General features: G+C 42.5%; 1 protein-coding gene across 1 annotated transcript in view; it reads right to left on the bottom strand.

The window, feature by feature from the left end:
- The window catches only part of LOC132436391 (transmembrane protein 132D-like), a 384639-nt gene that overhangs the window by 104723 nt on the left and 267512 nt on the right, over nucleotides 1-12404 (bottom strand). The window contains exon 4 of the mRNA XM_060029294.2: nucleotides 8808-8991. Within this exon, the coding sequence (XP_059885277.2) occupies nucleotides 8808-8991 (184 nt within the window). The remainder of the gene's footprint in view (nucleotides 1-8807; nucleotides 8992-12404) is intronic.

Raw genomic sequence — 12404 nt, 5'->3', positions numbered from 1 at the left:
ATGTTTGTATGAGAGTGCTTTCTTGCATTCGCATTTTCCAAAGATCTTTTTGCACACTGAACTGATCAACAGCCTTAACTCTGTTTTCACCTAACTTTGTTTTCGCGCTGCAGTGCACGGGTTGCGAGCACAGACTCTGGAGCTCGTCAGTCTAGAATCTACTTCCAGCTCAGCTTCTCAGCTGAATCACTCGGGGCCATTCTTCAAACACGGTGTGCTTTCATCCATCTGTGACATGGGGATGAGAGGAGTACCAGTATCAATGGGTCTCTGTTAGAACTGAATGAGGTAACCCCTAGAAGGAGGTACCTAGAGCCATACCTGGTACATAATAAACAGTAGGTACCTGGTGTCATTATTACTGATGCAGTTTAGGGGGGTCACGGTGACTCAACAGAAACACAAAGCCAGAGTGCGTCTTGGGGCAGAGATTTTTCTCAAAGCCTGTTGCAGCATCTTAATTTGCACTTGGTTGAGAAAGTGTAAAAATGAAAGCAGTGCTGTGCTGTTCAGTGTGACTGAATTTTCAAAAAGTCTTGAGGAAAACAACAGAGGGTATCTGGCATATTAATTAACAGGCTGACACAGGAAAAGGGTATCACGAAAAGTCGAATAAAAAGGAGCCAAGAGTCTGCTTTCATGCCAAAAATTACAAAAGAAACTCCATTATTGGAGCCAGAAAAGACAGTTTCCCTCCATAATTTGGGAGCCTTTTCTCAAGTTCTGATCTCAGAAGGTGACTGTCACGGCCAACGACCTGTGCTAAGTTCACAAGTGATGGGGGATGAAGCAGCCAGTGTGACCCTATTCCACAGACCCATATGTATTCCAGTGGGTGGTAAGACTGTTCTCTGGGCTCCTACTACGAGTTGTGCCACGCCTTCTGCCAGGTGTACAAACGGGAAGGGGACATAGTTTGATAACAGTCACAGAGTTGGCAGGAGATAATTCAGGGAAGGTGGACGAGCCAGAAGATTAAGTCCTGAGGGTTCTAACGATTAGGGGAGGGCGCAGTGGATGAAAAGGCAGTTCATTTTATCTAACAAGAGAAATGTATTCAATTCAGGAAAGCTTATGGAAAATGCATTTATTTCATCAGAAGCTTTACAATAGTAAATTATATGGTTATGAACACATGGGTGAGTTTTGTCTGTGAGGTTTACAGAAATAGGATTTCTACTGAATCCTAGATTTACGAGGACATGCCCTGATCAGCAAGATTTAAGAAGATGCAGATAAGATGAGAAGGGAAGACGTTATTTGATGATTACTTTCTTGGAATCCCAAGAATTATAGAAGAAAGAACTCAAGACTCAATCAAGTAAGTGAAGGGTCTGGTGAAGTCTTAACTGCATGGCTCCTACCTGCCATTGTCTGGGTTACAGAGGCCCTTAATGCAAGCTCATGAGAAGAAGGCATTTGAACTGGAAATAAATGGAAAGTCAGGAGTGGTGCACCGGAGTCTAGCTGCTTCTACTTTGGAAGTGGGACTTGGAGATCAGAAGGGTTTAGGTGGGGTTCCAACAATAAGGTGACATAAGGAAGGACCTGGAAGGTCAAATGGACATCCTGAGTTTAGGTCTCCCCAAGCATCTTGGGTCCATTTCGACTTCCAATGGTGTGATCTCAACGGGCAAAAAGAACTCAAGAGTGTTTGAATTCCCCAACTTGACTACTGTCCTCGATGTGAGCAAGGAAACCATGCGGTAGACAGAGCAGGAGAGCCAACAAGAATCATGTCTGGCTCTAAGGATCCAGGAGGACCCCCTGGAGGAGGTGGCATGGGTGGCGGGCTATACAGAGAATTCTGAGTTGTATCTGTGCTCCCATGAGTGTCACATTTGAGCAAAGGCTTGCAATATATCAAATTTCACCTCACAAGAGCACGTATGACTCTTTGATCTTGCTTAAAAAGCTCTGTTGGTCTTCTCCAAGCAGCTGCAGGCCTGGGTCTGGGAGACACACCTGTACTCTTATAGCATCTCATGTAGACACCATGAAAGGCTGCCACCGCCAGGTCACTTTAGGATGAGAGTCCTCCTTTGATTTTTTTCAAGGATGACCTGTCTGTCCAGACTGTATCTCCTGATTACATTTCATCTAAAGTCACAACTCAAGTCTAATCACTAAAATTCAGTGGTCAAGGCTGAGACACAGCGAAATGAGAAACTCATCAGAAACCCAACACGGTAAAAGGGTGTGTCCTTACAAACCAGAGGAGAGCTGAGTCACACACATCCATCCCACACTTAGAACAGCTACCACAGTCACGGTACCTGAACAGCCACTGCCCAACAGGAATGAAAATAATGTTTGTTTTATTTTAAAAGAAAGAGCACATGTTAATATGTTTGAAAGGATGTTCCACTAGCCGGTATGGCATTCAAAGTGATGAATATCAGTATCATTATGTCTGAATCCTGGCAGAAGCTCAAAACACTTATTTTAGTGGAAACTCAGGAGGCAGATGGGAGAGAAGAATAATGAAGAGCTTGAGAAACTGGGCACCCCCTGCCACCCCAGAAGGATGTGTTTCAACTCTTCTAAGAAATGCAAACATTGCTCTCCAGAATCTGACACTGACACGCAGCTACAGATATGCACTAATTAGATTAATGGTGGTACTCACTTAATGACCTTTTCCTCAGAATTTTCTCCCAAAGGACAAAAAAAAAAAAAACAACAAAAAACAAAGATTGACCCACGACATAGTAAGGCATCATTTCCTGAACAGAAAAAAAGAGTAATGTGATAAAGTCCTAGAAATACATGAACGGATTTAAAAAAAAAAAAGAAAATGTTTTAAGGCCATAGACATCAGGAAAAAGTATGCAAAATATCGAGGAAGAAATAAACGTCTTTTGGAAAATGAGCTTTGAATGGAAAGGCTTAACTGCGTCTCATCTCAAAGCTTTCCTGGAGATGGAATTATATATCCTACAAAGAATAGTGGGTCATGTGCTCACTCCCGAGTTGATCTCAAATCCTTAAAAAGAGTACAAGGAGTCACAACTGCGTTTACTTTTAGCATTCTTTTCTGAAGATTATAGTTCTACCTATTCAAATATGCTGTGTGCGGGTATTTTAATATTTGGAGGTTTTACGAGAACACATAAAACAGGCACGTTTTTTTCTTCTTGGTTATAACTGGGGGAGAGGAAGGAGGTCCATTATGGAAAAGATCAGTAAATTTGACTACATCAAAACTAAACAAATACCTCCCCCTCAAACGTCTGCATGCTATTATATATACGATCTGCGACATCAGAAGGCAAACGGGAAATTGGGAGGAATATTTGCAGTATGTCGATCAAAAGGCTGGTATCACTAATACATGGAAACTGAAAATAGAAGGTGGCTTCCAAGGGCTGGGAGTAGGGGGATGGGAACTAGCGTTGAGTGAATGTAGAGTTTCAGGGTTTTGCCAGATGAAAACATCCTGGAGATCTGTTGCACAACAAGGTGAAAATATTTAACAGCAACAGTTAAATTGCTGTTAAATTGCAACAGTTAAATTAAATTTAACAGCAACTGTTAAATTAACAGTTAAAAGGGATCGAGATGGTAAATTTAATGTTTTGTGTTTTTAAACAGCAATGAAAAAATATACTTCTTTTAATGACAAAATAAGAAGCTGAATTTCCAATAGGAAAAGAAAGTTGGCTCAGATCAAATGTTTAATAAGGAAATGTTGAAAATTAAACAAAACAGGGCCAACGAAAGCCACACTGAGATATAAGTTTTGCTTAACAAATGGTCTACTTTATGATTTTAATATTCTGTGTTAGTGAAGTTGCAAGGAAATGGGTATCATTATACACAGCAGGTGGAAGAGTAAATTGGTTAAACTTTACGGAAGGCAGTTTGGTGACCGTTATCAAAAAAATACTATAGTATTGCAAATCCTTTGATTCCCATCCTTTGATTCAAATGTATTTCTAAAGGTTTATCTCAGGAAATTAATCAGAGATGTGTGCGAAGATTAGAGGGCAAAAAGGTAAATCATAGGATATTTTATAATAGAAAATCCTTTAAACATTTCAAGTTTGTGTGTTGGTATCATGGAGATATACAGAACTTTGGGGTTGGGTCTAAAACTAGAATTTTTTTTGCCAGTGCCAATAATTTTTAATATATTTTAAACAAGTTTAACATAATACATTGAAAAATGCACAGATCATAACTGTACATCTCCATGAATTCTCTCTCCTAAAGGTAGCCACTACCCTTAGCTTTATGGTTTAGTTTTGCCTGATTTTTGATCTTCATGTAAATACAACCACACAGCTTCCGCCCACCCCTGCTTCTTTTGCTCCACACTGTATTTTTTTAAATCGAAGTCTAGTTGATTTACAACGTTGTGTTAATTTCTGCGGTACCGCAAAGTGACTCAGTTTTATATATATATATATATATATACTTTTTAAAAATATTCTTTTCCATGAGGGTTTATCACAGGATATTGAATATAGTTCCCTGTGCTCTACAGTAGGACCTTGTTGCTTATCCATTCTATACATAATAGTTTGCATCTGCTCATCCCAAACTCCCAATCCATCCCCCCAACGCCCCCTCCCCCTTGGCAACCACAAGTCTGTTCTCTATATCTGTGAGTCTGTTTCTGTTTCGTAGATATGTTCACTTGTGTCCTATTTTAGATTCCACATATAAGTGCTCTCATATGGTATTTGTCTTTCTCTGTCCGACTGACTTCACTTAGTATGATCATCTCTAGGTCCATCCATGTTGCTGCAAATGGCATTATTCCATCCTTTTTTATGGCCGAGTAATATTCCACTGTGTATCTGTACCACATCTTCTTTATCCATTCCTCTGTCCATGGACATTTAGGTTGCTCCCATGTCTTGGCTGTTGTGAATAGTGCTGCTGTGGACACAGGGGTGCCCTCCCAAATCTGCTCTCAACGTAGTGCTCTTCTAAAAAGATACATCAGTTCAGTGGCTGCTGTGCTGGAAACCTTCCAGTGGCTTCCCATCACATTTAAAGATTTGCCTCATTCTAGCTTACAAGCCCCTGTGGGACCCTGAGCTCAACTCAAAGTATTCTCTCCTCATGGACTCATCGTGGTCCAGGTGAGCTGGCCTTCCCTCTGCCTCTCTAACATTTCAAGAATGTGTAACACAGATGTGTAGATAAATAGATGCAATGATATCAGATGCCTTTCAAAATCTCTCAGTGAATGCATAATGAACAAAAACAAAGTAAAGATGAAATAAAATGGCAAAAGGTCTGTTTATGGAAGGTAACGCCCCTAAAAATGGCAGAAGTCCTTTCACCAGTCAAGTCAAAGGTGAAATGAAGCAGCTTTCTCTGGAAAAGGGACTCAGCATTCCAAATACAAAAGACTGGGGGTCAGTACTCTGAAGACTTTACTCTTAGTTCCAGAGGAAGATGCTCAGATAGTATTAGTAAAAACTCACCAGACCAAACATGTTTTTTTTTTTTTTTTTTGTGGTACGCGGGTCTCTCACTGTTGTGGCCTCTCCCGTTGCGGAGCACAGGTTCCGGACATGCAGGCTCAGCGGCCATGGCTCACGGGCCCAGCTGCTCCACAGCATGTGGGATCTTCCCGGACCGGGGCACGAACCCACGTCCCCTGCATCGGCAGGAGGATTCTCAACCACTGCGCCACCAGGGAAGCCCAGACCAAACATGTTTTAATGCAATTCGTTCATTTCAGTTCAAGAATCAGTGAGCATCCCCCAATGTTCCTAGCAGCATTATTTACAATAGCAAAGACACAAAGAAACAACCTAAGTGTTCATCAACAGGTGAGCAGATAAAGAAGATGCGGTACATATACACAATGGAATATGACTCAGACATAAAACAGAACAAAATTTTGCCATTTGCAGCAACATGGATGGATGTGGAGGGCATTATGCTACATGAAATAAGTCGGATAGAGAAAGACAAATACTGTATGAAATCACTTATATGTGGAATCTAAAAAATACAACAAACTAGTGAATATAACAACAAAGAAGCAGACTCACAGATATAGAGAACAACCTAGTGTTTGCCAGTAGGGAGAGGTGGGGGACAGGCAATATAGGGGAGGGGGTGGGAGGTACAAAATATTGGGTGTAAGACAGGTTCAAGGATGTGCTGTACAACACTGGGATATAGCCAATACTTTGTCATAACTGTAAATGAAAAGTAACCTTTTAAAATTGTATAAAAAAATCAGTGAGCATCTACACAGTTCCTAGCACTCTTCTTATCTTAGGATCATTCCCTTCCCGAAAGAATTTACAACATAATTGCCAAGGAATTATTTATCCTTTGCATTCTGTAACTAAGTGATCATAATAAAAGCAAACATTTACTGTATGTTTGACTGTACTCGGTACTCTTCCAAGCCCTCTTGAATTATCATTTTATGCTTACATCAACCTTATGAGTAAGTATCATCTCTCCCCACTTTACAGATGAGGAAACTGAGCCACAGTGAAATTAAGCACCGTTGCATAGCTAGTAAGAGCAGACCAAGATATAGGTGTCTTATTTTGCTTCCCAGGAGGCCCAAAAAGATGAATACAGAATGGAAAACACTCAGGTGCCGGGATGAGGGACCTCTCTGAGCCTCAGTTTCCTCATGTGGAAATGGAGGAGGATTGTTTCAAATACTGCTCATTGCCTCAGAATATCTAACCTCCTCTTGTTCCCTTGTAATAACAAAGCCTGAGCGATGTGTCATGCTAAAAAGTCAATTTACAAGCCTTCCTTCCAACTAAGCACGTCCATGTGACCAAGTTCTGGCTAATTGGATATAGCCAGAAATATTATGTTGGATTCTTGCGAAGACTTCTTGCAAGGGAAAAGGAACTGATCCAGTGTGATTTGCATTCTTACTTTTTCTGGTAAGCAGAATATGGATATGTTGGCTGGCACTCCAGCAGCTATTTTGGACCATGAGGTAACCATGAGGATGGAATCTATACCCTTGACTGCTGAAGCAGAAATAAAGATGGAGCCTGAATCTCAGATAGCATGGGGAACCATACCAGCCCTAGACCACCAACCTTAGGAGTTCTTTTACATGAAAGAAGAAACCTACTTGTATTAAAGCCACTATTGGCCTGGGTAGAGTGGAGTGAGTGGGGTTCGTTAGGGTTACGGTAAGGGTTATGGCTAGGGCTTGTTCTCGGCCAAATGCAATTCCTAACTGATAAAAGGGTCAGCTAGGTCTTAGCTGAGATTCTTTCTAGCTCTGCCATTACACACACTTCTGTGATTACACGTATCATAGCCAGAAAGGTTGATGTAAGGTGAGAACGGTTTCAGAGACCAGCGGCGGACAGAGAAAGAGGCTCTTGTGAGCGTGGGGATTCCTGTGAGTTGTGAAGAACAAGGGGGTTTGGAACGGGTGGACAGTCCAGGCGGGAGAAATGCTGAGCGAGGGAACCAAGCACAGCACCTGGTGCAGAGCCAAGCAATGGAAGCCGCTCAGCGTACCACTAAAAGCTCATCAGACCAAAGGTGCTGAAAGGGAGCAAATTCAAATAACTACTTATTTGAGACAAATGGTCTCGCCATCCCCAGTCACAGAACCACGAATAGCCTAAACGAAGGACTGCTGCTGTCACACATGAACACATGAAATAATGTACCAGGGGAGGCTCGGTGCCTTTAAAATAAAAGAAATCGTTAATAAGAGCCCTGATCAACTGAAGGACCTCAACAACTTTGCGTTTCCTAATGAACAGTATAATAACTAACTTATTGTCCCTAGGCAACTGTCCGCGTCACCTTGTATTGAAAGACTGATTCCTGACGTCCTTTCACAACCACGACACTTGTCAATAGTTCCTAATAGATGGTGAGGGGGAGACAGCAGGCTGTCAACGGATAGGTCAACCCATCCCTCATTTCCGACAGCAAAAGTACTTTTGTAACAGGAGAAAGCTCAAATCACCGTCCTCAGTCACAATCCCAAGGCATTTGAACTGGGAAAATTCCCATTAAGAAAATGTGTTATTCCTTTGCAGAGGCCCCGGGGAAAGGCGGGGCTAGAGAGGGCTTTAGTGTGCTTTGTTTAGGTGAACCTGGGTGATCAGTCCTCCCACAGGCAATGTATTCCGTTGCATAGCAACCAGGGGGCAGGTCCTTTCAAGGAGGAAAGCCCATCTCTGTTCGACAAATCCTAGGAAACACATGGACAGACCTAGAGTCCTAAACCGTTTAGAGGCAGGTGACAAGTTATACATAGGTGGCCTGTGAATGAATTATAGTTAACTCTTTCTTAGATGGGCTTGATTAAAAAAAAATTAGTTCTAACAGGGACAAATTGCTGTTTCGCATTAAAACTATATTGACGGCTTCTCTTGAGAAGTCAGTAGATATTAAGAGTTCAGAATCCGGCTTGGTTTTCCTGCGTGGCAAACACGGCAGGGCCCTTTCACTGGGTAGGTGTTTGGCAGTCGCCTGCCACATTTCACTCAGATACTTGATCTGTCTGGTCTCTGCAGGTGTATGTGTTTGAGATCCTTGAACAGTCTCCAATGTATCATACAAACATCTCGATTAAATCATTAATACTTTTCATATAATGGAAGACCCAAATCTAATTCCTGGATTTTGATTACTTTCTAAAGAATATTCTAAAGATACTACTTAGAAAAACATTTTTACAGAATCGGCGATTTGCAGTAACTTCATCATTCAGTTTCCCCCCACCCTGGTTCTGAGCTCACTGATATGTCCCCACTGTGTCTGGGTCACGGTGTGGTACCTTGCCTTTCCCTGAGGTCTGTACTAACAACCCAGGGCAGGGACATTCTTACCATGGCTAGTGGGATGACGCCAATCAGGTCCTTCTGGCTCACGTAGATCTTGGAGACGCCCAAGTCAGATGTGATGTCTCCTGGGTATTCAACCTGCCACGTAACAAGCTGTGTGGTTGGCGGGTCACTGGCCTCTTGGATTTCTACGTCGATCTGCATGACTTCATAGGAGGCGCCCTCCGCACTGGAGAGAAGGAGAGAACAACTTTGAGGACTGGGGTGGGAACCCTTGGCAGGCAATGGACTATTTCAATGTGTGTTCACATCACCCCTGCAAAGAGCTTGTCAGAAATGTGATCCCCAGTGTCCACTGACAGATGAATGGATCAGGAAGATGTGGTACATTTATACAATGGAATACTACTCAGCCATAAAATAGAGTGGAATAATGCCATTTGCAGCAACATGGATGGACCTAGAGATGATCATACCAAGTGAAGTAAGCCAGAGAAAGACAAATGTCATATGATACCACTTATATGTGGCATCTAAAAAAATGATACAGATGAACTTGTTTACAAAACAGAAATAGACCCACAGACATAGAAAACAAACTTATGGTTACCAAAGGGGAAAGCAGGGATGGGAATGGAGGAATAAATTAGGAGGTTGGGATTAAAAGATACACACTACTATGTATAAGATAGATAAGCAACATGGACTTAACTGTCTAGCACGGAGAACTATATTCAATATCTTGTAATAACCTATCACGGAAAATAATCTGAAAAAGAATATATATGAATCCCTTTGCTGTACACCTGAAACTAACCCAACATTGTAACTCAACTATACTTCAATAAAAAAAGAAAGAAAGAAAAAAAAGAAATTCGATCCCCAAAAGAACAAACAACCTTTAACAAGATTCACAGCCTTCGTCTGGCCTTAGACACCCTCACTCAAACTTCCCAACCCCTGTTTTCTGTGAGCTTCTCAGAGTCCCCAGCACAGGTGTTTGTGGATAATTATAGGAAATGCTGATTGAATTTCCTAAATGCTTTCTTCCCTGTGCTCCTTCTAGGAGGGTGGAGGATAGGATTCTTTCCCTCACTCCCAGAAATCTCTTTGCTGCCTATATCGGATTTTCCAAAGCCACGGTCCATTCAAGTTGGGTGCACAGAATTTTAAAGGACTTTGAGGGTGATGTGGCTTTGTTACCCAGTGGGGGCGAGAGAGAATTGCAGAGAATCAGAGCTGAGGCGTGAACAGGAGAATGGGACCACAGGACCCACACGGATGAACAAGGAGACGTAGCCAGATGTTACCTGGATACAGGAGTCATTCTGACAATGATTAGTTTTTAGACAGTCTGGGTTTTCTAGAAACACATATCCAGAAATGAACCCAAGTTAGAGTATCGGGATGATTTTTGCAGCTATTCTGGTTAGTTTAATTTACTGGCTACCCCTTCTTCTTTTTCATAGTCTGCTTTTAGAAAATGTGTGCTCTTCTAAGTGACAGGTTAAAAAAAAAAAAGGCAGAGGTGGTACCAGACACTCCCTGAGGGAAGAAGTGAAGAAATACAGGTGAGAATTCACCTGGGAGGCAGCAAGGAGAGAAACTTTTTAACCCTTCGTGACCAAAGCCACTTCCACCTATCACATCCTTCTCCAGAGGTTTGAATTTCACATAATTGCAAAATGACCACTGAGTCTGACATTTAGGAGGACAAGGTTTGGCCTTTTATATACATATGACCAAGCTATTGAGACTTCTTTATCAAACCCACGCAAATGTATCAATAAGAAGCTCAGAGATAAATGGTGGTGATTTCGGGGAGCCTCCTTCTTTAAGTAAGGGATGAGGTGGGATACTGGGATATCAGGGGTGACTAGGATAAGAGGAGAGAGGGAGGGAGGAAGGAAACAAGAGGAGGAGGAGGGCAAGAAACAGAGAAGGAAGATCAGAAGTGTTGCCCAAAGAGACTGCCCCCGCCACAGAGGTTAAATTCCTGCACGAGCACTGGTCTGTCACACAGAACAGGAGTAGCTACAGTTGTTAAGAATCCGCCTCCCAATGCAGGGGACATGGGTTCGAGCCCTGGTCCGGGAAGATCCCACATGCCGCGGAGCAACTAATAAGCCCGTGCTCCACAACTACTGAGCCTGCTCTCTACAGCCCACGAGCTGTCAAATTCCTCCCATTCCGCAAGACCCACCTAGAAGACAACATCAGCAATAATTTTTATTTTTATTTTTTTATTTTTATTTTTTTGCGGTACGCGGGCCTCTCACCACTGTGGCCTCTCCCGCTGCAGAGCACAGGCTCCGGATGCGCAGGCTCAGCGGTCATGGCTCATGGGCCCAGCCGCTCCGCGGCATGTGGGATCTTCCCGGACCGGGGCACGAACCCGCGTCCCCTGCATCGGCAGGCAGACTCTCAACCCTGCAATAATTTTTAAAGTGCTCTATTTACTTCCTCTAATTTTATTCCTTCAGTAACCTTGCATGGTTGTCCTATCAAGTTTGATTTTCTCTTTTCCCTTAGACCCCTTGTCTGGCCAAGATGTAAAGGAAACAGTTTCTTTTGAGCTAACTTTCCTCTATCTGACGCGCTGATGAAAACACCCTAAGTTGGGAATTCTTCACCTGGAGACCACAGCAAACTTTAGGAAGGTTGCGTATCCTGAAATGGTAGCTTTTCTTGAATGACTCCTTAGCTTGCACGAGCGTCTCAATATTTCTGATGCAGGAGGGTGTGCACCAGGTTCCTGACAATTTCCTCTGTAAATTCTGCATATGGTGATCTAGCTTTGGAATAGCTCATCATGTGTGTCTTGTCGAGTCAGTGGAAATTTGAATTTTAATAACTTTTTGTAAATATTTAGCACTTGAGAGCTTCCAGAACGCTTGCATATTTGGCAACGTTTACCACGTCCTCATGTTTAACTGGAAAGCTAAGGGCTGTACCTTTGCAGTTGGAGTGTGTGTTTTAGCCTGAAGCATCCTGAAAAGAGTAGCCATGCTTACCCTCTGTGGCCAGCACAGAGGATGATGCCTGGCATCTGCTGTGTTACAGGAGATAAACAGAGTAGAATTAAGTAGAATTTTATATAACGTGGCTGCGTATTTTACATGCGGTGGTTCTCCGCTTTACCAAGGCACTAGCGTGGCCTGGGCAGGGGGAGCTTTCCTGGTGGTCCAGTGTTTAAGGCTCCCCACTTCCACTGCAAGGGGCACGGTTTGATCCCTGGCCAGGGAACTCAGATCCCGCATGCCACACGTCAAAAACACCAAAAACCAAACAAACAAAAAACTGCCTGGGGGAATTTTACAAATAAACCAGTGGCCACAGGCACCACTCAGATTTCTGACTGCTCCTGAGTGGCGTCAGGCACCAGTTTTGTTTTATTTTCTCTTCTTTTCTTTTTTCTCTTCTCTGCTTTTCTTTTCTTTCTTCCCTTCCATTTTCCTTTCTTTCTTTCTTTCCTTCTTTCCCTCTTTCCTTCCTTCCTTCATTCTTTTTTCCTTCTTTCATTCTTCTTTCTTTCTCTCTCCCTTTCTTTTTCTTTCTTTCTTTCATTCTCTCTCTTTCTCTCTCCTTTTTTCTTTTTCTTTCCTTCTCTTTCCCTTTTTCTTTCTTTCTTTCTTTCTCTCT

This window comes from Delphinus delphis, chromosome 13 (assembly GCF_949987515.2).
Source record: "Delphinus delphis chromosome 13, mDelDel1.2, whole genome shotgun sequence".
NCBI classification, from domain to species: Eukaryota; Metazoa; Chordata; class Mammalia; order Artiodactyla; family Delphinidae; genus Delphinus; species Delphinus delphis.
Note: the sequence above shows the minus strand (reverse complement) of the source record. Positions and strands in the feature narration are given on the sequence as shown.